The 27,912-nt window shown below is 47.9% G+C and overlaps 2 protein-coding genes across 9 annotated transcripts in view; both read right to left on the reverse strand.

Moving 5' to 3' along the window:
• Nucleotides 1-12,015, reverse strand: part of CUNH9orf131 (chromosome unknown C9orf131 homolog) — a 13,673-nt gene extending 1,658 nt beyond the window's left edge. The window contains exons 1-3 of one of the 3 annotated variants that reach the window (XM_040739649.1): nt 11,758-12,015; nt 10,851-11,205; nt 44-430 (exon numbers count right to left, since the gene is read on the reverse strand). In XM_040739649.1, the coding sequence (XP_040595583.1) occupies nt 393-430; nt 10,851-11,205; nt 11,758-11,991 (627 nt within the window). In that variant the 5' untranslated portion in view covers nt 11,992-12,015 and the 3' untranslated portion in view covers nt 44-392. Of the gene's footprint in view, nt 1-43; nt 431-7,697; nt 11,206-11,757 lie in introns of those variants that run through there. The other 2 variants (XM_040739651.1, XM_005078814.3) reach the window with 2 other exon arrangements.
• A 6,807-nt stretch (nt 12,016-18,822) lies between these two features.
• Dnajb5 (DnaJ heat shock protein family (Hsp40) member B5) lies at nt 18,823-27,502 on the reverse strand. 6 transcript variants are annotated; one of them, XM_013119681.3, is made up of 5 exons: nt 27,365-27,502; nt 26,431-26,572; nt 24,044-24,288; nt 20,369-20,970; nt 18,823-20,214 (listed from the first exon to the last, which is right to left on the reverse strand). In XM_013119681.3, exons 2-5 carry the CDS (start codon nt 26,496-26,498, stop codon nt 19,981-19,983), a joined length of 1,149 nt encoding a protein of 382 aa, XP_012975135.3. In that variant the 5' UTR covers nt 26,499-26,572; nt 27,365-27,502; the 3' UTR covers nt 18,823-19,980. The 6 variants fall into 6 exon arrangements, with proteins under 6 accessions (XP_012975135.3, XP_005078872.2, XP_005078873.1 ...); XM_005078815.3 differs by having other exon boundaries at nt 26,431-26,575; nt 27,365-27,476; XM_005078816.4 differs by lacking the exon at nt 26,431-26,572 and having other exon boundaries at nt 27,365-27,475.
• Between the last annotated feature and the right edge of the window lie 410 nt (nt 27,503-27,912).

Here is a 27,912-nt window from a genome sequence, read left to right on the forward strand (position 1 = left end):
GAACTCTTGAGATCTGCCTGCCTCTGCCTCCCAAGCGCTGAGATTAAAGGCATGCACCACTGCTGCCTGGCACCCCTTTTCTTTAACACTTTTTAATTGAAACTTTACTGAGCAGGTTGGGTGGGGATGGCGTTTGTATTTTCCTCGACTATGTATTCAACATCAGTGGATAGGACTGTAGTGAAGGGGAGCAGCTTGATGGAGCTGTGTTCCCCTTCTACTTATATTTGATATAGAAAACCAGGTCTGTAGAGCCCTTTCTTCTGAAGGATCAGTTTGTGGTACTCTTACTAGATTTGCAAAACCGTTTGGAGAGCTGGGCATGCTGCTTCACATCTTCAATTCAGGCAAGAGGCAGGCAAATGAATCTCTTGAGTTTGAGGTCAGCCTGGTTACATGGGGAGTTGTAGACAGTCAGGATACATAGATTCTGTCTCAAAAAAGAAAAAAGGGGAAAAAGTTCTTGGGTAGGTGAGATGACTCAATCGTTTTGAGCTCATACTCTGCAGAGGACTTCAGGTCCTTATACTATCCTTCTTCAGTACTTGCACTCAGCCACGCATACACATACATATCTAAAAATCTTGGAAGTTTGTGCATCCCAGCCAAGCATACCCCCCAGTTCTGTATAATTCAGTCATTCAAGAATATGCCATAGTTATGACTGCAATGAAGTCAATACCATGATAACTTTGCTGCCGCAAGGGGATGGTGATACAGTGAAAATAGCTATCAGTTCACTAAGCAAAATTGGTCTTCCCAAAACCTACAAAATTTCTAGTGTATATGGACAAATTACAAGAACATAAGCTATTTAGATCGGCTGGTTACAGACTGGGACATCTTTGGACTTGTTCAATAAAATAAATATTTTTTAACATTTACTATGCGTACAGTGTTCTACCTGCATATATACCTGTGCACTAGATTTCATAAAATGGCTGTGAGCCACCATGTGGTTGCTGGGAGTTGAACTCAGGATCCCTGGAAGAGCAGCCAGTGAGTGCTCTTAACCTCTAAGCCATCTTTCCAGCCCCAAAATAGATCTTTTTATACTGTGAGGATTTGAGTCAGTTCCCTACCACTTAGCTCTTAGCCCTCTTGCCTTTTGGGCATTCAACTATGTGGTCTACACTACCCACTTTGCACTATATTGCTGTCATCTTTGTAGGTCGGCAATGTCATGGCCTCATTAAGGGCCAGAGATGAGCCCACTTAGAGGAAGACTTTTGGGACTCCATCAAGCTATAAGCAGAGCAAAAGACATGGATCTTTTTCCCCAAGACAATGGGATATAGGATAAGTTACTGAAAGGTGCATTTACTTGTCATACTAGAGTTGACAGTTGGACCTCTTTCCTAGCTAAAATGTTTGAAAACGCTCTTTGAGCTATAGAGAAAGATATGGTTAGAGGACGAGTTTCAGGTGAAGAATGTTGCATAAACATGTAACAACAGAAAAAGAGGCCATGAAAGGGAAAGACATATGGAAAGGTTTGGAGTGAGGAAAGGGAAGGAGGAAATGATGTAATTATGATCTCAAAAAAAAAGGCATCAAATACATTATAGAGAGGCAACATAGCAAAGGCTGAGGTAGAGTAGAAATAATATCCTAAGATCTGTTTGGGTCCAAGATACTTTAAGAATTTGCCTTGAAAAAGGCCAAGGCATGTACAGTTCCATGTGTCAAGTGAAAATTTTTGAGACAGGTTTTCATTGTAGCCCTGACTGTTTGGGAACTCATTTGGTCGGCTAGACTATCCTTTCAAAGCCTGTCTTCCGAATGCTTGAGTCAAAGACTTGTACCACCTCTCCTAGCTAATGACTGATTTGTTGTAGTGGTTAGGAGTTGAACCTAGAGCCTCATGCATCCCAGTTAAACAAGCACTCTACTGTTAGTTATAGCCTGTTTCTCAGTTACTGAGTGTGGGTCTATGCATTGTGTACCTCAGAAGGCCAGAAGAGTGTTGGATTTCCCTGAAGTGCCTATAGAACTCCAGAAGAGCAGGAAGCTCTTAACCTCCAAGCCCTGAAATTTGGACTTGTGGGGAAATGTGTCATCAACAAAGGCACAAGGACTGAGAACAAGGGGGAAACCACACCCAGATAAGAACCTCAGAATACAGAGGGTAGAGGATAGCACTTGAGTGAAGTCCAGGGTGTGCTTGAGCAGTGTGGGCCAGGCATGCAAAGAAAGGTACCTGAGTGAATTGGGACAGGTTGGGAATCACCTATAAAACACTTCATATCTCCAAAGTGCTATTTACGCACACACAAAAAGTGAGAAATTAAGGTGCTATGAAAGTAATAATTGCCAGATTTAATACTTGGGGGTATAAATTGCCTAGACTATGCATGGCCTTGGGTTCGATCCTCAGCACCATGCAAAAAAGCCAGTTCACTTCCCCCCTTTCCCTTATTTTTTTATTTATTGTATTGTAAATTTAAAATTTGTGTGGCTAAGTGTTTTGTCTGCAGTTATCTGCACTGCATGTGTGCTTAATGTCCTCAGAGGCCAGAAAAGGAGTGTCACATCCCCTAAAACTGGAACTACAGATGGTTGTGAGCTGCAGGTGGGTGCTGAGAAACAGGTCCTCTGGAGGAGTAGGCAGTGCTGTCACCACTAAGTCATCTTTCTGGCCCCTTGGAGACAGAGAGAGTGACAAGTACAAATGGAGGTCACACAGATTTCAGGAGTCAATTCTCTCATCCATGGAATCCTAGGAATCAAACTGGTTGTCAGACAAACACCTTTATCCACTGAGCCATTTCACCAGTCCCTCTCTGTGGTCCTGACTGGCCTGGAACTCTTTGTAGATCACAGTGGTCTTGAACTCTCAGAGATCTGTCTGTCTTTACCTCCTTAGTGCTGGGATTAAAGTTATGCGTCATCATATCTAACTCTTTACCTTTAAGAAAAACCAAATCATCTAATTTTTATGAATATAGTACAGTGTTGTCATTTATATACACATGTTGTGCTCATATAATTTAAATTTATTCTTGGGGGCTGGAGTTTTGAGGCGAGACCAAGTTGGCCTCAATCTTTCTTTTTCGTTATCTTTTCAAGTGCTGGGCTTAGAGATGTGTACTACAATACACAGCTTTATAGTTTACTTTTTAAATAACCTTTATAGAAGTGGTAAAGTGAGTCAGGTGTGGTAGTGTACACCTTTAATCCCAGTGCTCAGGAGGCAGAGGCAAGTGGATCTCCATGAGTTCGAGACCAGTCTAGTCTACAACAAGTTCCATGGCTGTTACACAGAAAAATCCTGAAAAAGTGGTAGTGTGCATTATAGAAATTTAGAAAAATAAAAGCAAAAAGTTACTTTTGAGGTAGGGTCTTCTGTGTCTTCATTCTTCAAAAGTTCTCCTTGATCCCACAAAGTTTCCGGTTTATATAGCCACACAGATACAATTAGCAATCTCTGGCAATAGCAAGAATACCAAGCATGCATTTTTCAGGGCACCAGTTATCTTGCTAATGTCTCAGAGAGGGTGTGGCTGTGAAGTGCCAGGTATTTCTGAAAAGAGTAAATAGAGGAAGGAGCTATGTAGTGTAAAATCCAGGGCCAAGCTTTGTTCCTACTCACCCCCCACCCCACGACACCTCAGTGAAAAAAATTCCTTTTCTCTGGGGCTGTTCTCGAGAATACAAGACACCCAGTATACTATTTCATCTTCTTGACTAAGGGAATGTATTTATGAAACACACACACATAGATACAGGCTAGAGAGAGAATGCAATTAACACATTTATAATTACAGGCAGAAATAACAGATATTCTGGTGTCTGTATTTCTTGTAGACCTTGCAAGCCAAGTGTTCTCCATCAGAAGTTAGTTCTGATGGATTGACACCTAGAATATTAATTTCTACTTCTGTAATAAATGATAAAGGCTCTCAGCAGCATATACCACTATGCCTGACTCTTTTAGGACAAGGTTTTGTTGTGTGTCCCAGACTATCCTTGAATTCAAACTGACCTCTTGCCTAAGCTTCCTGAATGCTGAGATTGCAGGTGTGTGCCAGCATGCCTGGCTTCCTATTTGTAATCTTTTTTTTACATTTATGTGTATATGTATTATATTTTGTGGGTATGTCTGTGGTTGTTGAGTATGGAGGTCAGAAGATAGCTTGCAGGAGTTGTTTCTTGAACTGTGGGTTTAGGGGATTGAATTCAGGCCGCCAGATCTGGCAGTAAATGGTTTTACTCGCTGAACCATAGCTCAGTCGTTCAGTGAGTAAAAGTTAGTTTTATAAAATTGTTATAAAAGTTAAGTTAATAAGGTCTATCTTTAGTAATTTCCTTGGGGTGGGGGTGGGGGTCAAGAGCCAGTCTGATAGCCATACCATATTTATTTAGTGAGCCAAATGTCATTTACAACTAATTTGGCCAGGCCAGTACAACAAATTACATCTATATGTCCCTTTGCTCAAATCTTTGTTTTGTTTTGTGCCTCTACCACCTGGCTTTGTTTGTTTTGTTTTTTTGAGGCAGGTTGTTATTCTATAGTCCAGGTTGGCTTGGAATTCACTACAGAGCCCAGGCTGGTCTCAAACTTGGAGTGATCCTCCTGCTGCTTCATATCTGCATCTCCCTACTGGGACTACAGTTGTAAGCCACCATGCGTACATGTCATTTAAAGGTTTCGTTCCATCTCCCCTCTTGGAAAACTGAGGCAAGAGGATTGTACATTCAAGGCCTTCCTGGGCTGCACAGTGAGACTTGTGTCTCCAATCCTTGTCTCAAAAAGACATAAGACATTTTTTTGCTGTTGCAGTTCTGGGGGTTGAATTCAGGGTCCTGTGCATGCTAGCTAGGTGAACATTGTTCCTTTTAATCAATTTTGTGTCACACACTTGAAATTGTGTTGACTTCTAGCAACCAATTTGGTGAGAGATAACTGGACTACGAAAGTAGAGATGAATTTGAAACATTTTCTAGGTATGTTAGGGCTCAATGACGGATTAAAGCAGATGAGTATAGGAAGAATTAAGCTGATGGGCTTAGGGTGGTTGTGGTGGTGCATGCTCATAGGATTAGCTAAGGAGGCAGAGGCAGGGGGTAACAAGCTCAAGACCAGCCTGGGCAGTGGTGGTGCTCCTCTTTAATCCCAACACTTGGGAGGCAGAGGCAGTCAGATCTCTTAAGTTTGAGGCCAGCCTGGTCTACAATTTGAGTTCCAGGACAGCCAGGTCTATGCAGAGAAACCTTGTGAAAAAAGAAAAAAAATAGGTTAATGGGAAAAGTAAGTTTTTCATAAAATGAGATCATATGAATCAGGTGTAGAGATGCTTGAAAATGCCCCATATTTTGCATTATGGCCTATTTAGTGGAGTGGACTCAGAGTACGGTATTGGTGAAATTAGGCATTATTTTGGGGGAATTAGACTCTTACTAAATCTCATGCTAAAATGTTTACCAACAAATATACAAATTATAAATGTTCCAGAAATTACTTTAAAAGTCATAGTCATAAAGGTATCAGGAGTGATACGTGCTTGTAACCCTAGCATAGGAAGATCGAAGCCAGCCTGTTTTACAGGAGATCCCACCTCAAAAAAAAATTTATAAAGAAGAATGTTGATAGACTTAAAAACTACATAAGATGTAAAACTCTGGTATAGTAAAGTCACTATAAACAAAACTAGAAGGACATGTTTGCAATTATAAGAAATTGAGTTAGTACCTTTTTTCTCTTAATGTTTTTAAGTTGACATGCAAAGTAATTTGTTTCATTATGGAATTTGATTAATACATTTTATATGTAGGATAGTGGCCTTCTAAGATGTTCTATGTCTTGTTTTGAGACAAGATCTCATTATGTAGCTTTGGCTGGCCTGGATCTCATAGATCTGTCTGCCACTGCCTTTGGAATGCTTAGAGTAAGGTGTGTACCACACCATCATGCCCGGCAAGATGTCTACATCCTTAATCTTTGTAATCTGTGGATGAGTTACTGTACATACAAAAGAGAATTAAGGATGAAAGAGAAAATAAGGTCATCTATCATCAGATTTTTTTATTTGTGATTTTCTTTTTTTTTTTTTTGGTTTTTTCAAGACAGGGTTTCTCTGTGGCTTTGGAGGCTGTCCTGGAACTCCCTTGGTAGTCCAGGCTGGTCTCGAATTTACAGAGATCCGCCTGCCTCTGCCTCCTGAGTGCTGGGATTAAAGGCGTGCGCCACCATTGCCCGGCTGTGATTTTCTTTTTCCACTCTTTTTTTTTTTATTTTAAATTAGAAAAAAGCTTGCTTCACATGTCAATCCCAGCTCCCTCTCTCTCCCCTCCTGCCCCACCCCCCACGACTGAGAGGTCAGCATGGGTTTGTTTGTGTTTTCAAGACAGGGTTTCTCTGTGTAGCCCTGGCTGGCCTGGAGTTTGTGAAGATCTGCCTGCCTCTGTCTCTGGAGTGCTGGGATTAAAGGTATGAACCACCACACCTGGCTCCCTCATTTGAATTTTAAGATAGATGTGAAGCCTGTGCCTATAACTTAAGAGTGCTAAAGCCCTGGGTGTGGTAAACCAGGCAATGTCTAGGAATGTACAGGTAGGTTCACATAATTACAAGGATCCTTAAAAGTGGAAAAAGGGATATAGCTCGGTTGTAAAGAATCTTCCTTGAATGTTTAAGACCCTGCCTGGGTTCAATCCCCAGTTGCCCCTCCCCACCAAAGGAAGAGAGAGACAAGAGAGGCTAGAGAGATGCAATGTGAGAAAGACCTGTTTTGCCTTTGATAGCTTTGAAAATGGAGAAAGGGAGTTAGTAGCCAAGGTGTATAAGCTTCCCCTAGAAGCTGGGAGAAGACAAGGCAGAAAGGAGTTGCATCTCTGTCAATCCCTCAGTTTTAGCTGTGAGATGTGTTGGACTTTTGGCAAACATGATAGCAACCAGAGAAAGCTGGTACGATACCCAACCAAGAGTGCTTCAGGAAAATGGGTACAAGCTGTAAATTGGCAACTAGTAAACATGTGAAAATGGGTTGGGGATTTAGCCAAGTAGTAGAAATCTTGCTGAGCACTGCAAGGCCCTAGATTTAATCTCCAGTTAAACAAACAGTAAACAAAAACAAAAAGACAAATCACAATTCTGAATACAGCTTCAAAATGTGAAGACACTTGTTTTTGTGGCTTTGGGGGCAAATTAGCTAATTCAAGGAGAGAGAAGAGCAGGGTTGGGAGAAGAGGAGCAGGGTAGGGAGAAGAACAGGGTTGAGATGTAAAGTTGAGAAGAAATGATTAGAAAGATACAGAAGCTAAATTAAACATGGTAGCATACACCTAGAGTTCCTGAACTTGGGAAGTTGAGGCAGTAGGATAATAAATTGGAGACCAGTCCTGGTTATAGCAATACCCTGTCTCAGAACAACAACAGAATCGGTATAGGTCAAGTAGATGAAGAGAAGAACTGTGTGTAATATAAATAGCAGTTGTTTATGTCATTGGTACTTAGGTGATTGAATACGTTTTTCCCCACTTGGTGTGAAGTGTTTGTCTCTCAAAAACAATGGCAGACTGTGTTCCTCTGGCCCTGCAGCTTTATCATAATTACCATAATTGCTACTGTTAGGAATCATAATGTAAACATCTGTTTTTCCAATAGTCCTAGGCAACCCCTGTCAAAGGGCTGCTCAAACCCTCAGGTTGAGAACCATTGCTCTAGAACCTAATCAATAGGGGATATGGCTATAGAAGAACAGGGAACTGGCATCTTTAACCTAGACATTAAAGAAGACGTAAATGGGATTTGTCTAGTTGAACTATTTTATTAGGATTTCTCTATTTGTCTTGATTTCTGTACCCACACCTGGTTTGGTTCGGGTTGTGATATACTGGGTAAAGTACTATCATACTTTACTGACTGGATTTAGTTGGCAGGCGTCTATGGACACCTAGAAATTTAGCTAATAACCTTTGAAAACCTGTGGTAGGGGAAGCTTGGGGTGTGGAGGATGTGAGCTGCTTCTCCTTGGAGGCCCAAGCACAAGGCTTACAATGGCGAGGATTCTGAGTATCACCAGCTACCAGGCCTGCCCTTTGTTGATCCTGGGGACCAGCAGCATTTGGGAGAAGCTGCTGAGTTCTATCCTGAGACTTTTTAGAAAGTCTGTGTCTAAGGGCTTCTTTTGGTGTGCAGGTCTGGGCAGGGTTGTTTTTCCCTGTGGAAATGGATAATCCCAACCTTGCAGTTCCTCCTCCACATTTCTCTGCTTTGGATTTTCTGGGGCTCCCTTTCTTTTGGGCTGAAGGTAATACTAAAGTCTTGTCTTGACGTCTCTTGCTAGAGATTGGAACCTGCGTATTTGAGGGCTCTCCCATTCCTGAGTTTTCATTAGCCTTTGTATGAACATCCTCTGGGGATGGCGTTTGGACCACTGTCTTCCATTTCATCCTCTTGTTTTTTTGAGGCTCTTGTTCTGCTCTACTAGAAGAGTGAGAGCAGTGAGGAGCCTGGGCAGGCTGAGGTTCTGTCCTTGGAATATTTGGGGTATCACCATTTGAAGAGCAGAGATACAGATTGAGAGCTTGAGTCTGGTGTGGGGAAAAAGCGAGTCCCCAAGACTCTGGAGTTGGGGAGTTAAGGGCTAGGGAACTGCCAAGTGAGTGATGTGGGCCTGGGGATTTGAAAGTGGGACTCTGCTGTAGTTTCTTTAGTTTGACTTTTAATTCTCTACTCCATTGCCAGACATGGCTCACAGGGTGGTCACACAGCCCTGAGACAGCTCCACCCTGGGAAGATGGGGCCTTTGCCTTGGCTGCTGAGAACATCTCTTCCTTCTGTAGGCCAGGCTGGTTAGGCTCAGACCTCAGGGCTTTAGCTGGAATGGGAGGCCAGGATGTTGGTTGCAGAGGATTCATTACTGGAGGGATGGGGGTCTGGGAGGCCTCTCTTTTTTGTACATTTCTACATATAAACTCAATGTCAAGGTGTGGGTCTTGTGATGGAGCAGAGAGAAATCTGGGGGCTGGTAGCTCAGTAGCCCAGGAGTCCTTTCTCTGCTCTAATGCTGACTCCATGGGTTTATAGTTGCACAGGTTTCCAGAAGGCTCACCTATATGAGCCTTTGAAACAGAGTTTGGAGGTGGACTGGATTCCCTAACTGAGGATACAGAAAGACAACAGTTTTCATTTTGCTTCATATACCCTCCAGCAGGGTCAGAGAGGACTCCTGAGGAACTGGCTCCAAGCAGATGTTGGGATAAGCTTTGAGGTGGGCGCTCAGAGACCAAGAAGTTATTTTTTCTTTGAATGCCTCCACTCCAAATTTTAGATTTAAATGGGTTCTCCATAGGGCTAACTCTGAGGGGCGGCTGTACAAGATTTGGGGATGGGTTGAAGTTCAGAAATTGAGACTCAGAAGGCAAACATTTTCTTGTATGCTCAGTATCCTTCCATGTAGCTTCTGATCTAGGGAAGTCGTCCACAGTATTGATTTTTTGTGGTTCTAAAAAGGGGTCTAGAGACGGTACATGGGCAGGACATGGGGAATCAGATACCCAGAGCTTCTTTCCCTGCCGCTTTGTCTCCCGTAAAGCTTTAGCCTCTGAAAAGACTCGTTGGGGGCCCATCATTGCAAAGTCTGGCAGAGAGAAAGAGGGAAGGCTAGGAGGTGAAACTACGTCTGCATAGACACAAAGATTTTCTGTACTAGGTGTACCCTTCACTGGAGTCTCAGATCCCAATGGGACACATGCAGGGAGGGTTTCATAGAGCCACATGTTGAAGTCCAAGGTTGGAGTTTCAAAGGCCCAGAGATTGCCTGAGTTTTCTCTGTGCTGCAATTGAGGCTCGTATCCAGACAGATCCTCTAGGGGACTCTCTCTCTGGTGTTTTGACAGGGTGTCTAGAGGAGGGCAGGGGGCTGACACTGGAGACTTAGAAACAGGTGGTTTCTCTTTGTATCCCATGTTTCCCCAGAAGTCCTTCAGTGCAGGAAGTCTTCCTTTGGGGTTAACATTTTTTACTTCTGACAGAGAACCTGGTGGTTGACAAGAGGCTGGCATTGGGAGATCAAAAGCTTGGGGATTGTCTTTATGTTGCATGATTCCCCACTGAACTTCGTATCCAGGAGAAGTTCCTGGAGGGCCAGTTTCTTGAGGTTCTGTCCTGGGTGCTGTGAATTGACAAGGGGTCGAGATTGGAAGCTCGTAGATCTTAGGGTTCTCTTTTTGCACTGTGGTTTCCCAGAGAGCTTTCAATCCCGACAGGTGTTCTTTCTGGTATTCTGTCAGGGAGGTTGGGTGTGGGCTTGCAGTTGGCATTGCAGATTCAGATGCTTTTGGGTGCTTGTGTTGTTTCATGGTTATATGTGGGGCCTCAAACCTAGTTAGGACTTTGTGAGGTTTGGAAGGATACAATAGAGAGGCAGAAGGTGATTCTGGATTGCGTTGATGGAGGCTGGGGTCCCCTGGTGTCTTCCTCCAGGCCTCAGATGAATACAAGAATGAGGAAGGTGTGATTTTTTGGAGTTCAGGATGTGAGTGTAGGGCTTGATTCTCAGAGACACAAGGAACCTCTTTCTGCTGTGTAAACCACTGTGTGTCTGTGTCAGTGTCAGATGTGATTCCCTTACAACCTATAAGCAAAGGCTTAACATTGGAGACCACTAATGGGATAAGAGGGGAAGGTGGAGATTGAAATAGTTGAGAACCAGGTGGCATTCTTTCCAGATTTCTCAGAGTATGGGCTTCAGGGGTAGGATAGTAAGTTGGAGAGTGATAATAGGGAAGCAACAAGTTGTACACAGGCAGGAAGGGAACCTTGTTGAAGAAGACAGAAGGACAAATAGACAACTTTAGTGGAGAAGGGCCATCTGAGCTCAGGAAAATAGTCTCCAAGGACTCACTGTGTAGCGAGGGAAGACCCCAGAAGAGCTGGCTTTTTCTCTGCTGCAGGGAACTCCCTGAAGCTATCTTGTTCCTCACAGGTAGGTTGGTCAGGATCTGGAAGGTAGGGAAGGATCTGGAAGGACTTGAGGGTTGTGGGAGTACTTGTTCTCGTGTCCCTGTGGCCTTGGGATGTTCTCGTATCCCTGTGGCCTCAGAGCTACAGGATGGCTGGTGTGGGTCTGCAGTGAATTGGTTTCCAGTGGAAGCATCTTTGGAAGGAGAATATGGTTTTGGTGGACCCAGAGATAATGACTCCTCTTCCTTCTCTTCTCCATACTCCTCTTCCTTCTCTGACTCGAGAAGTTGTAGTCCCTAGGGAATAGAGTAAAATGCTATGAGGTATGATGGCTTCTCAGAGACATGTGATGTGTCATACATTCATTAGCTTCTGTTCTACCTGCAGGCTCACCTGCACCACACCTCTGATGAGTGGTCACTTACCCACCCTTCATGCATTGTTTTTGTTTTTTGTTTTTCTGAGACAGGGTTTCTCTGTATTGTTTTGGAGCCTGTCCTGGAACTCACTTGGTAGACCAGGCTTGGTCTCGAACTCACTGAGATCCACCTGCCTCTGCCTCCCAAGTGCTGGGATTAAAGGTGTGTGCCACCACCGCCCGGCTTCATGCATTGTTAATGTCAGAACCCAGTTCTTATTTAGAGATCACCATTTCCGCATGAACCCTAGAGTCAGTGATTAGTCACTTGCTTTCAAATCATGCCACCGAGTACTCACCCAGTTAGTAATCTGTGACTGATAATCACTTATCTGGGATCACATCCATAACAATGACCCTCCATTTGACCTCACATGTCATTTCAATAGTTACTCATCCAGATCCATATCCAAGGTCAGTGGTCACCTACCTTGCCTTGCATCGTTATGTCTCCAGAGCACCAGGGCTGAAGCTGTTGCCATTTCCCAAGCTGCCACCATCTTTGGATCTGCCAAACCATGAATAAGAATAGTATCACCAGATTCCCTGGACTCTGGAGGCAGATGCTGTTGCTGCAGTGTCTGCAGGCCAGAACATGTGTCAGCTGGCCTTGGAAAAGCCCCACATCTCCCTTAGCCCTAAGCAGGTCTAGCAGCCATTCCATTTTCTTCAGCTTAGTGGCAGTTTCTTGAGGTCATCACTACATCATAGAACCCAGAACTCCCAACCCCCACATGGATCCCAGAGCCTTCTCCTGGAGCTTAGGACTAAAATGTTACCTCTATTAGTCCACCCATCTCATACAGTGACATCTCAGTGCTGCCCTTGTCTTGACTGACAGGGTCAGAGCTATGTGTGCTTTAGGACGTGCATTTTAACATTGAACTATGCCATCCAGACTCTAGTTTTCATTTCCTGTCTGTGAAACCTGGGTTTTTGTTTGTTTCTTTTTTGTTTTTGTTTCTTGTTTTGAGACAGGGTTTCTCTTCATAGCTCTGACTGTCCTGGAATTCACTAGCTAGACCAGGCTGTCCTCAGACTGACAGAGATCCACCTACTGAACTCCCAAGTGCTGGGAGACAGGATCTCTCTTCATAGTCCTGGCTGTCCTGGAACTCACTTTGTAGACCAAACTGACCTCAAACTCACAGAGATCCACCTGCCTCTGTCTTCTGAGTGCTTCGACTAAAGATATGCACCAGCACCCCCAGCTCACCAATCTCTATCAAAGCAAGATAACGCATTTCTGATGTCATTTTCAGGATCTATGCTATTCAGCTTTTAACTAACATGCTGAGAAAAATGGTGAAATCAATGGGACTATAGCTTCATTCATCACAGTGTCCAGATGTTTATCAGCTGAGTTTTTTATCCATTGAGGCCAGAATATCATGTGAATCTTCCCTATCAATGAAACCATCTGCTTTGGACATGTTGAAGGCCTTTTTGAATTCCTAGATCCATAACTGTTCACATATGGCAGATATATCAGATGTTGCCCTCTGAAGGGCTTCTTGGTTACCTTGGTCTTGGCCCTTTTGATCGATAATTTTATCCCTGCACAACACTGAGAGTCACTATACCTTGGTGAAACACTTTCTGTCATCTCTCACATTTCTTTTCCCTCAGCATTAGTGCAAAGAGAAACACAGCAAATAGACATTTATTACTAATAGGCTATTTGCTCTGCTCAGAGCTCTCAAGGGTTAACCAAATTCCCTTTTTACAGAGCTCTCAGTCTTTGAAAATATTTATTGCTAGAGCTCACTTCTGTCAGCAAAACACTTCACAGTGAGGGAACTAAAGGAAGAAACCAGCATCTGGAACACCAGCCTTCTGGTCCTGCTTAGTCCTGAAAATGGAAAAACTGTGTTGCTGATTAATGCCCACCAGGTGGCAGTGTGACACAGTAACCCAAATGTCCCACAACCGGCTCTCTGAGTCTTGATTTTGGACAAAATGATTGAACTTCCCTGAGGCTCAGGCCCCTCCTTGAGATACTTTTGGCCTGTATCTCTCACAGCTGATGAAGAGCACATGGGTTAATGGACAAGAAAGTACTTTAAAACATACTGTGTTATCGTGTGACCAAGCTCATTAGTTGTCATTGGCCACTCCAGTCCCCCAGAGCCTCCCACAAAAGACAAACAGCTTCTCTACTGCTTTTGCTTGGTTTTGCGGTGGCTGGTGTGGAGATGGAGGCTAGGATTCGCTAATCTCTTTTTTCCTAGCATGACCCCTGCCGGGCTAGAGCCCTAGTGCAGAGTTGGATTGAGATCAGGGGTGGAAGGCGAATAGCCCAGAGAATTTCTTTCAGAAATCTCTGGCACAAAGAATAAAAGCGTCATACATTAGTAATGGGAGGATGCGACTGACTCCTCGGACTTGGGAGGCCTTCCTGACCCCATTCTGCCCCTGTCTGCAGCAGGCACTTCTGGTCTTTTTAGCTGTCTAGAAAAGATTCCTGGGGAAGGCAGCTTGTAGCAAGTTCTCTGCTGGGAGGATAGGATGAAGCAAGGGTAGAAACTGACCCTCTGGTTAGGGAGGTTAGGTGAGATGCTGCCCCTGCAGTGACGCGGCTCCCACATTTCTCTGCCCCTGCAGTGTCGCGGCTCCCACATTTCCCTGCCCCTGCAGTGTCCCCGGCTCCCACATTTCTCTGCCCCTGCAGTGACCCCGGCTCCCACATTTCTCTGCCCCAGCAGTGACCCCGGCTCCCACAGTTCCCTGCCCCTGCAGTGTCCCCGGCTCCCACAGTTCTCTGCCCCTGCAGTGACCCCGGCTCCCACATTTCTCTGCCCCTGCAGTGTCCCCGGCTCCCACATTTCTCTGCCCCTGCAGTGTCCCCGGCTCCCACATTTCTCTGCCCCTGCAGTGTTGCGGCTCCCACAGTTCCTTGCCCCTGCAGTATCACGGCTCCCACAGTTCCCTGCCCTTGCAGTGTCGCGGCTCCCACATTTCTCTGCCCATGCAGTGTCCCCGGCTCCCACATTTCTGTCCTGCAGTGTCCCCAGCTCCCACAGTTCCTCTGCCCCTGCAGTGTCCCCGGCTCCCACATTTCTCTGCCTGAATCTCCTTGACTTCTCTGGCTTGCACCAGACCGCCTTGAAAACCAGTCGACAGTTTCTTTGTGTGATCCTGTTTAACTAGCCTATTTATGAGCCTGCCAGCTACGCACAATGGAAATCACATAGATGCGCTATCTGTAGAGGCCGGGGCATCCTCCAGAGATGCAGCTTCCCGTGCCATACTCTACCTCAGCCTTGTAATTTTGCCCAACTTGTTGGCTTCTCTCTCCATTCACTGTAAAAACAGTAGCCTTTGCCCACGTATCGTCACTAACTTTTACTCATCTATCTTTGAAATTAGTGATATCTAATTACATTTATTCATTTATTTTGTATGTGTATGGGCACAAATGCCATGGCACGTGTCGAGTTAAGACGACAGTTTGCAGGAATTTGGTCCTTTCTTTCTACAACAAGGATCCCAGGTATTGAACTCAGGTTGTTAGTTTTGGCAGCCAGCACTTTCACGCACTGAGCCTTCTGGCTTGCCCCTTTCTTGCAGAGACCTAGTACGTCTGTCTTGTTCTTCAGTTAACCACTTCCACTTCAGCTCCACCAACAGGCTCTCTTTTTTCCAAACTCGCATCAGTTAGTCTCCTTAGTGCTGATTCTGCTATCTGATACGCAGCCAAGCCCACTACACCACAGCCGTTGGAATTGAACTCAGAAAAACATCCTTAGGCAGTTATTTTCCAGCAAAGAACCTCTTCAGTGGCATTCTTAGTTCAGGGTCTCTCCTTCCAGATGAATTTTGTTTTCACAAGATAGGCTCCTCCATGGCTGGGATACTGCCCTGAGAGCCCCTTTCTTATTATCTCCATGCAGAGCATAAGGTTTCTCTCATCTTTTACATTTATTCATCTTAATTTTTATTATTCCACTTTCATGTGTGTGTGTATCTGTTTTTGCATGTGTGTGGGTCCATGTGTATGTGTGTGCACATACACATGCTCTTTTGAACATAAAAATTATTTTTGCAATGTATATAATTTTATGTGTATGAGTGCTTTACCTGCATGTATGTTTTACACCATGTGTGGGCAGTCTCCAAGAGAGCTGAAGAGAGTGTTGGTTCTCCTGGGACTGGAGTTACAGATGTTGTGAGCTGGCATGTTCTCTATTTCAAGTAGATCTGAGTTACCCCTTAGTTTTCTTTATATCAACCTGGAGGAACCTTGAGGAATTTTAGGACATATTTTCTGGTGATGCATTTTCTCAGTCTTTACCTAAGGATGTTTTGAGGTCTCCTTCAGGGTTTTGTTTGAGACAGAGTCTCATGTAGTCCCCACTGTCCTGGAACTCACTAAGTAGACCAGACTGGCTTTGAACATTCAAATATTCACCTGTCCTTTCTTCCTCAGAGCTGGAATCAAAGGTGTGTGCCCCCTTTATTAGTGTCTGGCTTTAGCTGTGCCATCCTCCAGGGTTCCTCAAACTTGCTGTCTAGTCCAAATTCATGGTCTTCCTGCCTTTGTCTCTTCATTGTTGGGTTACAGCAATGCACCTTGTCTCCTTCATTTTTGATAGGCAGTTTTTCTGGGTGTATAATTTCCCTCCAGCACTTGGATTATATCACAAGTGCTTTCTGAGTGGCATGGCTTCTGATTAGTCAGCTCCAAGCCTATCTGAAGATGGATGTGATCTATCCAGGTCTTTTCATTGTCCCTCCCACCCACCTAGGGTTACTTTTTTCTTGTGCTGGGATTGAACAAGGCCTTTCACATGCCAGGCATGCACTTGCCAATGATCTCTTTGTTAATGTTAATGAACTTTTTGTTAATGTTCTCTCATCAAATTTGGGGAGCTTTCAGTCATTTCATCTTCCTTTTTCTCCTCCTCGTCTTCTCCTTCCTTCTAGTGCTAGGGTATCCAACCCAGGACTTTGCACATTTCTTACCCTTTCTTGCGTGTGTTTCTAGAACTTCTATTATTTATGTTTGCTTAGTTTTGTTTCATAGATATTAAAGGCTTGCTTCCCTTTATTCTTTTTTTCTATGTGTTCCTTAAATTGAATAATTTCATTGACCTATTTTTAAACTTACTGATTTTTTTTCTTTTTTGGGGTGGTGGTGGTTTGAGACAGGGTTTCTCTGTGGCTTTGGAGACTGTCCTAGAACTAGCTCTTGTAGACCATGCTGGTCTCGAACTCACAGAGATCTGCCTGTCTCTACCTCCTGAGTGCTGGGATTAAAGGCCTGCGTCACCACTGCCTGGGGAAGCTCACTGATTTTTTGTCTATCTTCCTAATCTGTTAACATTCCTATCAAAGTTTTCATTACAGATATTGTATTTTTCAACTCCGAAGTTTTGATTTGTTGACTTAAAACTTTTCTCTTTCTATATTTTACTTTCCTATTCTTCTCCTTATTCTTCCTCTACCTCTCCTTCTCCTCCTCCTACTTCTCCATTCTTTTGTTTTATTTTTTAAAGACAGGGTTTCTCTGCATAGCCCTGGCTGTGTATTTTACTTTCTTACATGCATGAGTGTTCTGCTTGAATGTGGACCACATTCATGCAGTGCCTGAGGAGGCCAGAAGAGGGCATATGATCACCCATAACTGAAGCTGCAGTCGTGACAGAGGGCAGGATATAACAGACTGCAGCTATGGAGGGGCAGGGCTCAGGACAGAAGACTAGAGGGGCTGGAGGGGAGCATCACAGAGAGGGGCAGATTTCTTTAGAAGTATATTGGAGATCTGGAAATCACTCATAGTCCAAAGAGGCCAAGGAAAAGTGAGGTCCAACGTGATCCAAGGATGTCCAAGTACCAGTCAGATGTCCTGATAACCAGAAACTAAATGGTTGAGTGACTCCAATGACTTAGATGGTTCAAGATCCAGGGTGGCCAAGTCTAAAGACATATTATTGTCATACAAAACCGACAAATGATTGCCATAGTTGTCAAACACACACACTCTCTCTCCTCTCCCTCCCTCCCTCCCTCCCCCCCCCTCTCTCTCTGCCAAGTGAGAAAATCCAATAAAGATCCATCAAGGAAAAACTCCCTAGTTTCTTTACTTTCATAAAGTTCTGCCCTCTACTCAGATAGCCTGGTTTCTTGGATCTCAGGTTCTCATATGAGTGTGTTCAGTGAAAACATGAAGTCGGGACAACGTCCTAGGTCCTGTGTGTTCACAGAGGACCAGAAGGAGAATTTTGGTCCAGGATATCCAGATCCTGAAATTTTAGGTCTCACGGAAAACACAAGGTAATATTTAACCTCAAGTGAGTGAGACCACTCTGGAATTCCCAATACAGGAGATACTGGAGTATGATTATTCAGAGTGGGGTTCACTCCACCCACAGCAGATATCTTTGGGATCCATATCCCCTGGTTTGGGGAGTGGGAGGAAGAGCCTCCCACAGGAAGTACCTCACATCAGAGGAAGGAGCCTTTGTCAGTGCTTCTGCCCTAGGATGAGGAGTGAGTCAGAAAGGCTCAGAGAAGCCCAGTGTCCACCTGTGGGGGCCAGGACCTGCAGAGGGCAGCCATCCTTGTGGTACTGGGGACAGTGGTCTCAAGTTAGTTTGGGGCCTCTCTCCAGCAATGTGGCTGGCACACTTGAAGGTGACCATTCCTGTAACCACAGGGTTCCTTCCTACCCAGACCCAAGGGAAAAGGCAGTGGCCTTTATGCAGTATTAACCAAACTCTGAGAGTCAGAGTTGTCTAGCAGGGACAGGCGCCAGATACCAGGACAGACATCCTCAGAAAATGGTGTGATTCAAGGAGCAGCAACTGTGTTTACTGCCCTTCAGGGAACCCAGATCCCCAGCCAGACCCTTCCAGCATTCTCTAGCTACATTTTTTTTGTGCCCAACTTAAACAAATATTTTTATTATTTTTAATTAATTGTGTGTACCTGTGTATGCACACATGTGCCTGAGTGCAGGTTCCTGAGGAGGCCAGGGTTGTCAAGTTCCCCTGAGCAGCTACGAGCTGCCTGATGTGTCCTGGGGACTGAACTTGGCTCCTCTGTAAGAACAGGAAGTGCTCTTAGCTGCTGAGCCATCTCTCCAGCCCACTTGCTGGCTAAACTGTGACTTTGGGAGTGTGCCTATTCTCATCAGTCAGAAAGTTCTCCATTCCTTCCAAGGAATAAAATGTCTCTGATTCAAAGAAGACATTTAGGCAACTCTGTTAGAGCTCATGTTGACACGGCTTCTGAGGAGAACAGGCTCTGTTTCTCACAGCTAAGGGTATTTTCTTCTCTGCAGATAGCTGGGCTGTGGCTTCTAGCTTTGTTGTTTGGGGTACATGTTCTGGAATTAATTCCAAAAAGTCAGTGCTTACAGGAAGAAGGGGTTGACTTTCGCTTATACTGAGGTTGCTGGGCTTTTCTGGGGGATATCAGGGCTCTGGAAGGAGGCTGACAGTGAGACCATTCCTGCCTGTACCCCAGGGGCCCTGCTCCTGCTCAGAGGCCATATTTTTAAAATACTTTATTTTTTTCATAATACTGTCATTACAAAAAAATACAAAAAACTACTATAAAAACATTCAGGGGCTTGTCAAAGTGAGAAGTCCTAAAGACCCCACCCCAGGGCCGACTGAAGTAGCCTTCTCCCAGCTCCTTCAGCATTTGACTTTTATACAACTGTGGGAGTGGGGAGGGGCATACAGGCGGAGAGGGGCTGAAATTTCTGACACAGCCTCCAAGAAAGGTAAGAAATAAGTAGCTTCACATATCACAAAGTGGGGTTTGGAAGTTTGGGGTGGCTAGGCCCTGAGTTCAGAGATGTGGGGAGAAACCTGTGATCCTGAATCTCTTGGAGGTGGGGGGAGTAGCTGCCACCTGACCCCAAAGCCCTTTTCCTTCCTGATGATGCCTGGGAGATGGGCCCTACCCCACCTTTAGCTGTAATGCTTCAGCCTCTCTTCCCCACCTTGAACACTCCTTAGAGCAGCTGGGGGCGGGGGCAGACCCCACAACTCTGCAGGGTGTAGGCAGGGCAACTGTTGGGGAGGCTCCTGAGTGTTAGTTCACCTCTCTGCCCCAAATGAAAAGTGTCTCGTGCTCAATGAATGGCCTTGTTCACAGGTAACAGACCTTCCCTTCCTACGTCCTCTCCTCTGGTTTCCCAGAGAGACACAGACCACTTTAGCCAAGTGCGTCATGTGCATGAATACTTGTGGGATAGCCTTGGACACTACAGACCTGGGGGGTGGGGTGTCCTTTCTGTCCTCTTTCTCCAGAAACAGGAGGAAGCCAAAGGGAAGGGAGAGGGAAGGTGTTAGCAAGGCTGAGAGGGGAGGAGGACATGCTATTTACAGGCATGGACAAGGAATCTATATCTTCAAGTAGCACTCAAGTCACTCTCCAGCCACTGGAGTGGGGACTGGATTCAAAGCTAGTGACAGAAAATTGACCCCTGGCCTGGGCTAGCTCTTCCCACCTCCCTCCCATTCCCCCAAAGCAGCCCAGCTCTGAAAGGGGTTGGGGACAGGAACATTTTCCTGACAATCAGTGGCTTTTTTGCATTTTAGAAAAGTGCCAGTGTCTGGTGGGCACCCAGCCAGGTCCACATGAGATGGGGTGAGTGTGGGGGTATTGCTGTGGTAGGCTCCAGACTGGCCAGGGCAGTCTAGGAGCAGGGTAGGTGCTGCTTAAGGATCTGCCGTGTCTGTGGTGTTAATCTGTCTGGGAATCGAACTTTGAACTCAACAATGAGGTCTCCCCGCTGAGTGGGCACCTTGGGGAAGGGGAGGCCCTCCCCACGGAGTCTCTTCACGGTGCCTGGCTTGATTACGTCATTGCAGGGCAAAGGGATCACTCGGCCATCAATGGTGGGAATGTTCACAGTGCAGCCACACAGCGCCTGGGGAAAATAAGGCAGAGAGTGAGGAAAAGGGAGGCAGAGAGAGAAGAGAAAGGAAAAAGACATACACAGTCACAGGGTGGGGTGGGGTGGTAGATGGATGTGTCAAAAAGGAAAGGGATGCTTCCTGTCAGACAGACAGACAGACACACACCTCCTTGAGGCTGATCAGCGCACTGTAGAGCACATTGGTGCCATCTCGGCGGAAGTGGGCATGAGGCTTGTCTTTGAGCACGAAGACAATGTCAGCTGGGATGTTGTCGGGTGTGGCATCGCCCTCTTTGGGGAAGGTGATCTTGGTGCCTTCCTTCCAGCCACGCTTGATGACGATGTGCAGAATTTTGTCCTCGGTGCGCACAGTTCGCCCATCAGGGTTGAGGCGCCGTCTTGTGATCTTCATGCGCTTAGTGGAACCATGGTAGATCTCCTCCAGGGACACCCGAAGCTCATGCACCACAGGGGGGTCCTGCACCTTGCGCCGGGGGTACAGTGGTTCTGGGGCTCGCCTTGGGCCCCTGCTCAGCCCATTGAAGCCAAAGCGGCCAAAGGCACCAAATGGGTCCTCATCTTCATCCACATCCATGTCATCTGGGTCAAAGCCACTGAAGGGCCGAGTGGAGCGGCTGCTGGCAAAGAAGATATCGAAGGGGTTGGAGCCACCAAAGAAGGAAGCAAAGGTGGCATGAGGGTCCCCATGGAAGGTGTAGTGAAAGGAGCCGCTGGAACCACCTGGTGTACCACCGCCGGTCTTGAGGCCTGAAGGGGAGGACAAGTTAGGGGCAGTGTGGCCCATCCTGGCCCCATCCCTGTCTCTTTCCCCTGCCCACTATGCTGCAGGCTCATGGGCCTAGATAAAGAAGCAATCTTTAATTTCTACGGGGAGGGCTAGACTAACAGAGTAAGTCAATTAACTACATATTTAGGAATGTGTATCTGGGCATGGTGGTGCATGTCTGTAATCTCAATACTCAAAAGTCTGGGATGGGGACTGAGTTTCAGGCTACTCTGGGCTGTGTAGTGAGACCTTGTTTCAAAAAGCAAACCTGCAACTTTAGATACCATCAAGCTAGTTAGTAACTGGAAAAGCTAGGACTAGGGGACTTAGGAGATGGCTTCTGTTACGTAATTATTCCCACTTACTCAGTTCAGACATGCCTCACAAAAGTTAGGGCGGCTGGCCTCGTATCACATGACAGGCTATACCTGGCTCCCAAATCTGTTTACTTCCCAAGACACACAGGGCTAGAGACAAACAGACAGGGTTTGACCATAGAGGGGCTAGTATGTGACCTGTCCTAAATGCATTGTGGATACAATCTAGGAGGAACCCAGTTTTGATCTGCTTCATCTTTCCCAAACTTCTGCTCCAACAGGAAATCAAAAGGTCTCAAAAAGCAAGAAAGCTCACTGACATGGAAATGAGGAACTCTTTTCCTAGAAAGAAAATTCAGTGACTTTATTTCCACACTCTGATCCTGTGCTACACAGCTTCAGGGACTGTCATTCACAAATCGTACAGACAGACTACAGTGGACCAGCCTCCCCAGAGTTATGCCACACTAGCCCTGCGTCCCACATATCAATGGGCTGGCACCTTGTGAGGGATGGCTCCAGATGCTCTCTCTCGAGTTGGGTCTCGTCTAAGGGACTCCGATTTCTGGATGGTGCTCCATGGTAGGTGTGTGATGGAGTAGTGGGAGTTATGGGGGAGGGGATTAACACAGACTGATCCAAAATATGTAGATTCATGGATGGGGCCCACACCAGGGGAAGGGCTCCTCTCATTCAGACTTATTCACATGTTTATGTAGTGCTTCTGGGAACCTAGGGCTTTGTGCACTTTGGGTAAGTACTCTAGCACTAGGCTATATTCTTAGCCTTCTTTGAGATCTTTTATCTACAAATTCAGTGGCCTTCGGAACCTGAGCCTAAATTATCCTCTTATTTCATGGGACCACAAGGACAGGTTTGGGTTTCATTAGAGGGCAAATAAGTAGCAGGCATTCAGGGTCTTGTGGTAGCTGCCGCTTGATGCCTCTTAACCTCACCCCTAAGACTTGGGGTCTGTTCTTTCTTCCTGTTGAAGGCCTGGCTATGAAGCAAGTTTAAGAAGTTAGGCAGGCCCGGGCAGTGGTGGTGAACACTTTTAATCCCAGCACTTGGGAGGCAGAGACAGTCGGATATTTGTGAGTTCGAGGCCAGCCTGATCTACAGAGGGAGGTCCAGGGCACGCTCCAAAGCTACGCAGAGAAACTCTGTCTCAAAAAACCATACTAAGAAAACCAAACCAAACCAAACCAAAAGCTAGGCAGAGCTTGGGGAGAGAGCAGGAGATGGACGGATGACAAGAGGGGTAATTCTCACTGTGGGGTTCCTGTTCTGCCACCCTACCCCACTTCAAGCAGAGAACAACTTGTCCCAAGCCAGAGCTGCACACAGACTGCACAATTGTTCTGGCTGGCTGTTGAGGAAAGGCAGGGTAGACAGAAATAGAACTGACTTTCCAAGGCCTTCTCCCTCCTCCAACCCAGAGGTCTTCCCTGGGCCACAGTGCATGTGATCTACACCAGGACCCAGGGGCTGCCTAGGGTCCGGGTCTGGGTGTTGCCTTCCCTTGGGTTTGGTCATGAATGAGGTGGGGGAGGAAGTTGCTTCTTCATCTCCTTTCCTAAACAGAGGTTAGGCAAGTGCAGGATTGAATGCACTTCTGAGACAGGCCACATGGCGGCATGGTGCCCGCACTGCCTGCCTCCTTTCAGTATTCCACCACTTCCCATCCTCCCTCCTTAGCTGGGAGAATGCCGGGGAATTAGAGCAGGTGCCTGGTTTCTGAGAATTGGCAAGTCTAAGAATGATCAGGGAAAAAAAATGGAATGAGCTCACAGCATGGAGACTGAAAATTGGGGGCTGGGAAGACAGGACACAGGGAGGAGAGCGGCAGAGACAGCAGAACACGAAATGAAGAGGGGCTGGGAGGAGCACGCTCTTGAATGCCTGCTTCTAACCAGGCACAGTACATGGCATTAGCCCATCTCATCCTGCGCACAGGCTGGGGAAGGTGAAGGGAGGACAGTGAGAAACAACGGTGGATGTCGTTAGGAGGACGGGCAGGTCTTCCCAGGAAGGAGAGTCCTCAGCTGTGACAATGTCTCTTAATATAGCCTGGCAGGTGCCTGTGGCTGGCGGGTGGCAGGCGGGCCCCAAGGGGCAGGCCCAGAATTAGCAGCTACATCATGCCCGTGGGATGTGCTGGGAGGAGCCAGGCTCTTAGAGGCTTTATTTGGGCCTTTCCTGCTGCCCGCCCTGTGCATGTCCACCAGCTGCCCTAGGGAAGGGTACGATGCCAGCAACATCTCCCCTTCCACTCCTGGATCCCTGCCACTTCCTCTGGGAGGCAAATCTCTGTTCTGCTGGCCTGAAGTGGCTAGGGATTGGGGGATGGCGGCAACAGTCATTTCCACTCAGAACTCCAGTGGTTAATTCCCTGGCTGCTCAAGGGCCAGACTTTTATGCTGATGACTGTAAATGCCATCCTCACAGAGTCACAGACTCACTCTCCCCAACCTTTCAGATCAGCCAATGAAGCAGCAGAGACTTCAGGCAGGACTAATAAGGCTGGGAAGGAGAGAAGGGGGGGGCTCTGGCTCAGACTCCAACCTCTCTAGGGCCAGAAGGGGACTAGGGAGGAGAGAGAGAGAGAGGGAGGAGAGAGAGCTGAGACCAGGTAGTGAAGAGGGTAGGCTACTCTAAGGAAACCTGCCTCCTTCAACCCCCTAGGGGCCCAGGGCTCCAGAGAAACTCAGGGTCCGGCTTGGGTCCACCTTCTTACCTTCCTCTCCATACTGGTCATACAGGCTCCGTTTCTTAGGGTCGCTCAGCACATCATAGGCCTCAGCAATCTCCTTAAACTTCTCCTCAGCGTTGGGCTCTTTGTTCTTGTCTGGGTGATATTTCAAGGCCATCTTCCGATAGGCTTTCTTGATCTCATCCTCATTGGCCCCTGACGGGATTCCCAGAATCTTGTAATAATCTTTCCCCATCACAGCCACTGGTCCGGTGCTGGGCTCCTTGTTTCTGAAAGAACCCAGGGCCAGTCTTTGGTGCCCTGTTCTCTATGGCCTAGCCCCGCTCCTGATGACCCTGCCGTCCTTAAATGACTCCCTGTGTGACCTTCAGTAGGTCATGCCTATTCTCTGGCCCTCTGTCTCCCCATCTGTAAAACGAGGGACTAGACGATGTCTTCCAGTTCTGACATGCTAGGATTCCGTGATTCCTTCGCAGCTTCTGGCTGAAGACTGTGGCCCACTTCTTGGGACTAGGCTGAGACCCAGGCCCGTGGGCCAGCCTGAGGACCCCCGAGAGGCCTTTCTGAGTGAGATGGCACTGTGAACTGACAGACTCATACAGAGGCTGGCAGAGGTCAGTGCCCTGAGTGAGGTCACCTGAGCCTTGTAGTCTCTCCTACGCCACACCTCAGGCATGGTGCCCAGGCTGGGGACAGCTGGGGCAGTAGCGCAGGACTGCGAACAAGACAGTCTCCAGTCTTCAGCCAGCCGAGTTAGGGCATGGGAGTCTGGAGTCTTTTCTGCCACTGGGGACCCCGGGTCTCTCTGCCCTTGCCCCTCCACCACTATGCTAAGCTTCACATGTGACTCAGATCACAGAGTGACTCACAGTCTTTGGGAACTGCTGTTTCTCACCCCTCGTTAGCCAGGGGGACACTGTCTATCCCCCAACCAGGGTAACAGTTGCTCTTTCCCAGTGTCTACACACTGAAGTATGAATCCCTGTCTGTGCTGCCTGGGTGCCATGGCAGTTAACAAAAGCACCAGAGATAAGGCTTTCTTAAGGTGTCAGGAGACAGGCAGATGCTCGCCACCATGTCCTGAATACCTTTGCTGCAAGCCCCTCCTCTACCTGTAGCTACAGTTTGGGATCCGACTCCATGCTAGGCCTTTACTCCTCCAATTACCCTTTCTAAGTGGGGTTCAAGGACATTAACACGGGGCTCCCATTCTTCCACCTTAACCCGCATTCATCAATGGATCTGTGGGTGCTATGAAGGGAGGGGACTTGAGGGGTGGCCAGATACAACCCTTGTCAAAACAGAGAGAACCAGAGTTTTCTAGCAATGTTCTGGCAGCCCCAGCTGAGGCCTGCATTTCTGCCCTGACTACTTCACAGCAGCGAGGTAGACCAGGTGTCTTGGCAGAAGTAAGGATGTGATCGTTAGGAGGAAGCCTCTGGTGCCCCAGGTAGGCAGAGAGAATGACCTTAGCTCCACCCCTCCACGGCCTGCTGCAGGTGGCTAGGTTGACTCATGGTACCGGGAGTCGCCTCCTCCTGACAGAGAGAAGACACCACCATAAAGGCGGGTACTCCCCCATTTCCCCACACCAGCATGTCACGCCTGTGGGGGAGACTGGAGTTGGGGGAGGCAGAGAAGAAAGAGCATCTGGGGGAGGGCAGCCATTTTCGGAAGCGGCATTAAAAGCAGCCTGAGGGAGATGGGGTGGTCTGCCATCTCTGCCTCAGCCCACACTTTCCCTACCTGAGGATTGAAAGAAACCAAGGACAGCAACAGGGTGCCAGAGAACTCCAGCAGCTTCCAGGCAGAGGGCTGGTGACATGGCTTACCAGCCCGCCCACCTTGTCGTGGCCCTTGGTTCCCTCTCCGCCACCGCCACCTTCCTCTCTGGCACCCACCTGCTAGCTGTGCTCGACCCTTAATTCTCTTGTCCCCACAGACACAGGGTGAACCCTCAGGCCCTGCCTCCTTTCCCACCTTCCCACCCTCCCTCCCGCTCCCTCCCCACAAGCCACGTGGCAGAATGACAAAGGAGCCCGATGGCATGGTTCTGCCTTTGATGAAGAATGAGGAGTGTGTTAAGGTAGAGCTAGGAATGAAAGAGAAATGGGGACAGACAGCAGAAGGGACTGCTGAGGACAGGGAGGACAGGGTACTGATGGAGGGGCGTGTGAGAGACCACGAAAAGGCTCAAGTGGAAAACAGGTGACTGGTGGCTTGAGGGAGAGCGGAAGGAATGGGGCATTGTAGATGTTTGAGAAAACAGAGTGTAGAGACATGAATGACATGAGGCACAGTTCATTCAGACACGAGATGAGGATGCAGGGAGGAGGGAGGCGGTGCAGGCAACGGCTGATGTGGAGAATTGACTCCGCACGGTATGAGTGCCCTTCTCCAGAGGGACTTACCGGAACTTTACAAACCCATTCAGCGTCCACGCTCGAAGTTTTAAGGGCTCCAGCTGAATTTTAAACATCAAGCTGGCTAAGAAGTCTTCTCCCCAGAAGTGTGGGAAGCTCCGGAAAGCTCCTCGAGCCTGTAGTGGGGGTGCTGCTGGGGGTGGGCAGGAGAGCACTGTGCGCTTAAACATGCCCAGCCAAGCCCCTCACCTCTGATCGCTCCACCGGAGCCTGCTTGGGACGCTGTAGCTCTGGAAGCCACCTCCTCAGAGTCTCAGAGGCCCTTGCCCAGCAAGGCCTGTCCCGTGCTGCAGAGACTGGACCCGATCCCCAGGTGCGGAGTGGAGGGAGAGGGTCCAGCGGCCACCTGCTCTCAGGTACAGCAGTGTCTGGCTGAATGCGAGTGGCTGTATGGCTGCGTGACAGCGAGGATGGAAATGACAGTATGTGCTTGTCGAGTGGCAGCGTGTGTACCTGTGACAGGTGTGATAGCGAGGGCCTGAGAGGCAGCGAGCTCCTGTCGCCTCTCTGGGGAGGACCCGAGCCCAATCCCAGAGAACCTACTCAATGAAGTCACTGACGGGGAGCCTCCTCCTCCGCAGATGGGCGGGGAGGGGCGGGGCAGCCAGCCCGGCCGGGACAAAAGGCGCGGCGGGGAGAGGAAGGAAGGGGTTCGCGCGGGGGAGGGGGTCGGTGATGTCACCCCAGCTGGCTGGCTGGCCTGCTCAGAAACGCCTCCGCCCGGCGCAACCCACTGCGACCCGACCCAACCCGACCCTCGTCGCAGACACCCAGCCCCTGGCAGACCCCGGGCTTCCAGGCCCCGCACCCCTGTGGCAGACAGAGGAGGCTGAGGACCCTCGGTGTCCCCACCCCCCCACCGGGACCTGTCTTCTCGACGTCCCGCTCCCGGGACCCCCGAGTCCTCGCTCAGCGCCCTCACCGGTGAGGAGCTGCGGGCGTCGCCGCGGTCCTTCTATCAGCCGCTGCCCCCTCCCCCGGCTCCGGCTCCGCCGCCTCCACTCGGGACAGGAGTCGCCTGCCCGCCGGCCGCAGACAGCGGGACCCGGAGCCCGCCCCCACGGCTCCGCCTCCGCGCTTCCCATTGTACCGTCTGCCCGTCACTCAGCTCAGACCCTGCTGTGATTGGACACCTCTCAACGAGCGTCCGGGTGATAGCCACCCCTTCTCCGCCCCTGTCACCCGGCCACACGCGCACACATTCCGGGCAATGATTGGTGTGGGTGTGATTGGTGCCCTCAGGGATCAATCAACCACACCTCTTCTCCGTTTCGTGGTGTCATTGGTGAAAAGGACAGAGGGCGGCAACTCCAGGCGCCCTTTGATTTTATTGGCTCGTCCCCGTGACTTCGCTCCAAGCCTTAGGGCAACTATATTAGTCCAATCTCCAGTATGAGGTGAGACGTGCTGGCCACCACTTGAGTCCAGGGAGAACCTTCTGGAACGAGTGCAACCTCAAAGACAACTTAA

The sequence above is a fragment of the Mesocricetus auratus genome, unplaced genomic scaffold (assembly GCF_017639785.1).
Source record: "Mesocricetus auratus isolate SY011 unplaced genomic scaffold, BCM_Maur_2.0 Super-Scaffold_6730, whole genome shotgun sequence".
NCBI lineage: Eukaryota > Metazoa > Chordata > Mammalia > Rodentia > Cricetidae > Mesocricetus > Mesocricetus auratus.

Bases quoted from the DNA above. Each gene is read 5' to 3' on its own strand.
- Dnajb5 (XM_040739681.1), bottom strand. From the start codon at position 26,612: ATGTTTAAGCGCACAGTGCTCTCCTGCCCACCCCCAGCAGCACCCCCA. The intron at 20,971-24,043 runs GTAAGAAGGTGG...CCTCCCCTTCAG, and splicing joins TGACCAGTATGGAGAGGAAG to GCCTCAAGACCGGCGGTGGT. The intron at 20,215-20,368 runs GTGTGTGTCTGT...TATTTTCCCCAG, and splicing joins CGCTGATCAGCCTCAAGGAG to GCGCTGTGTGGCTGCACTGT.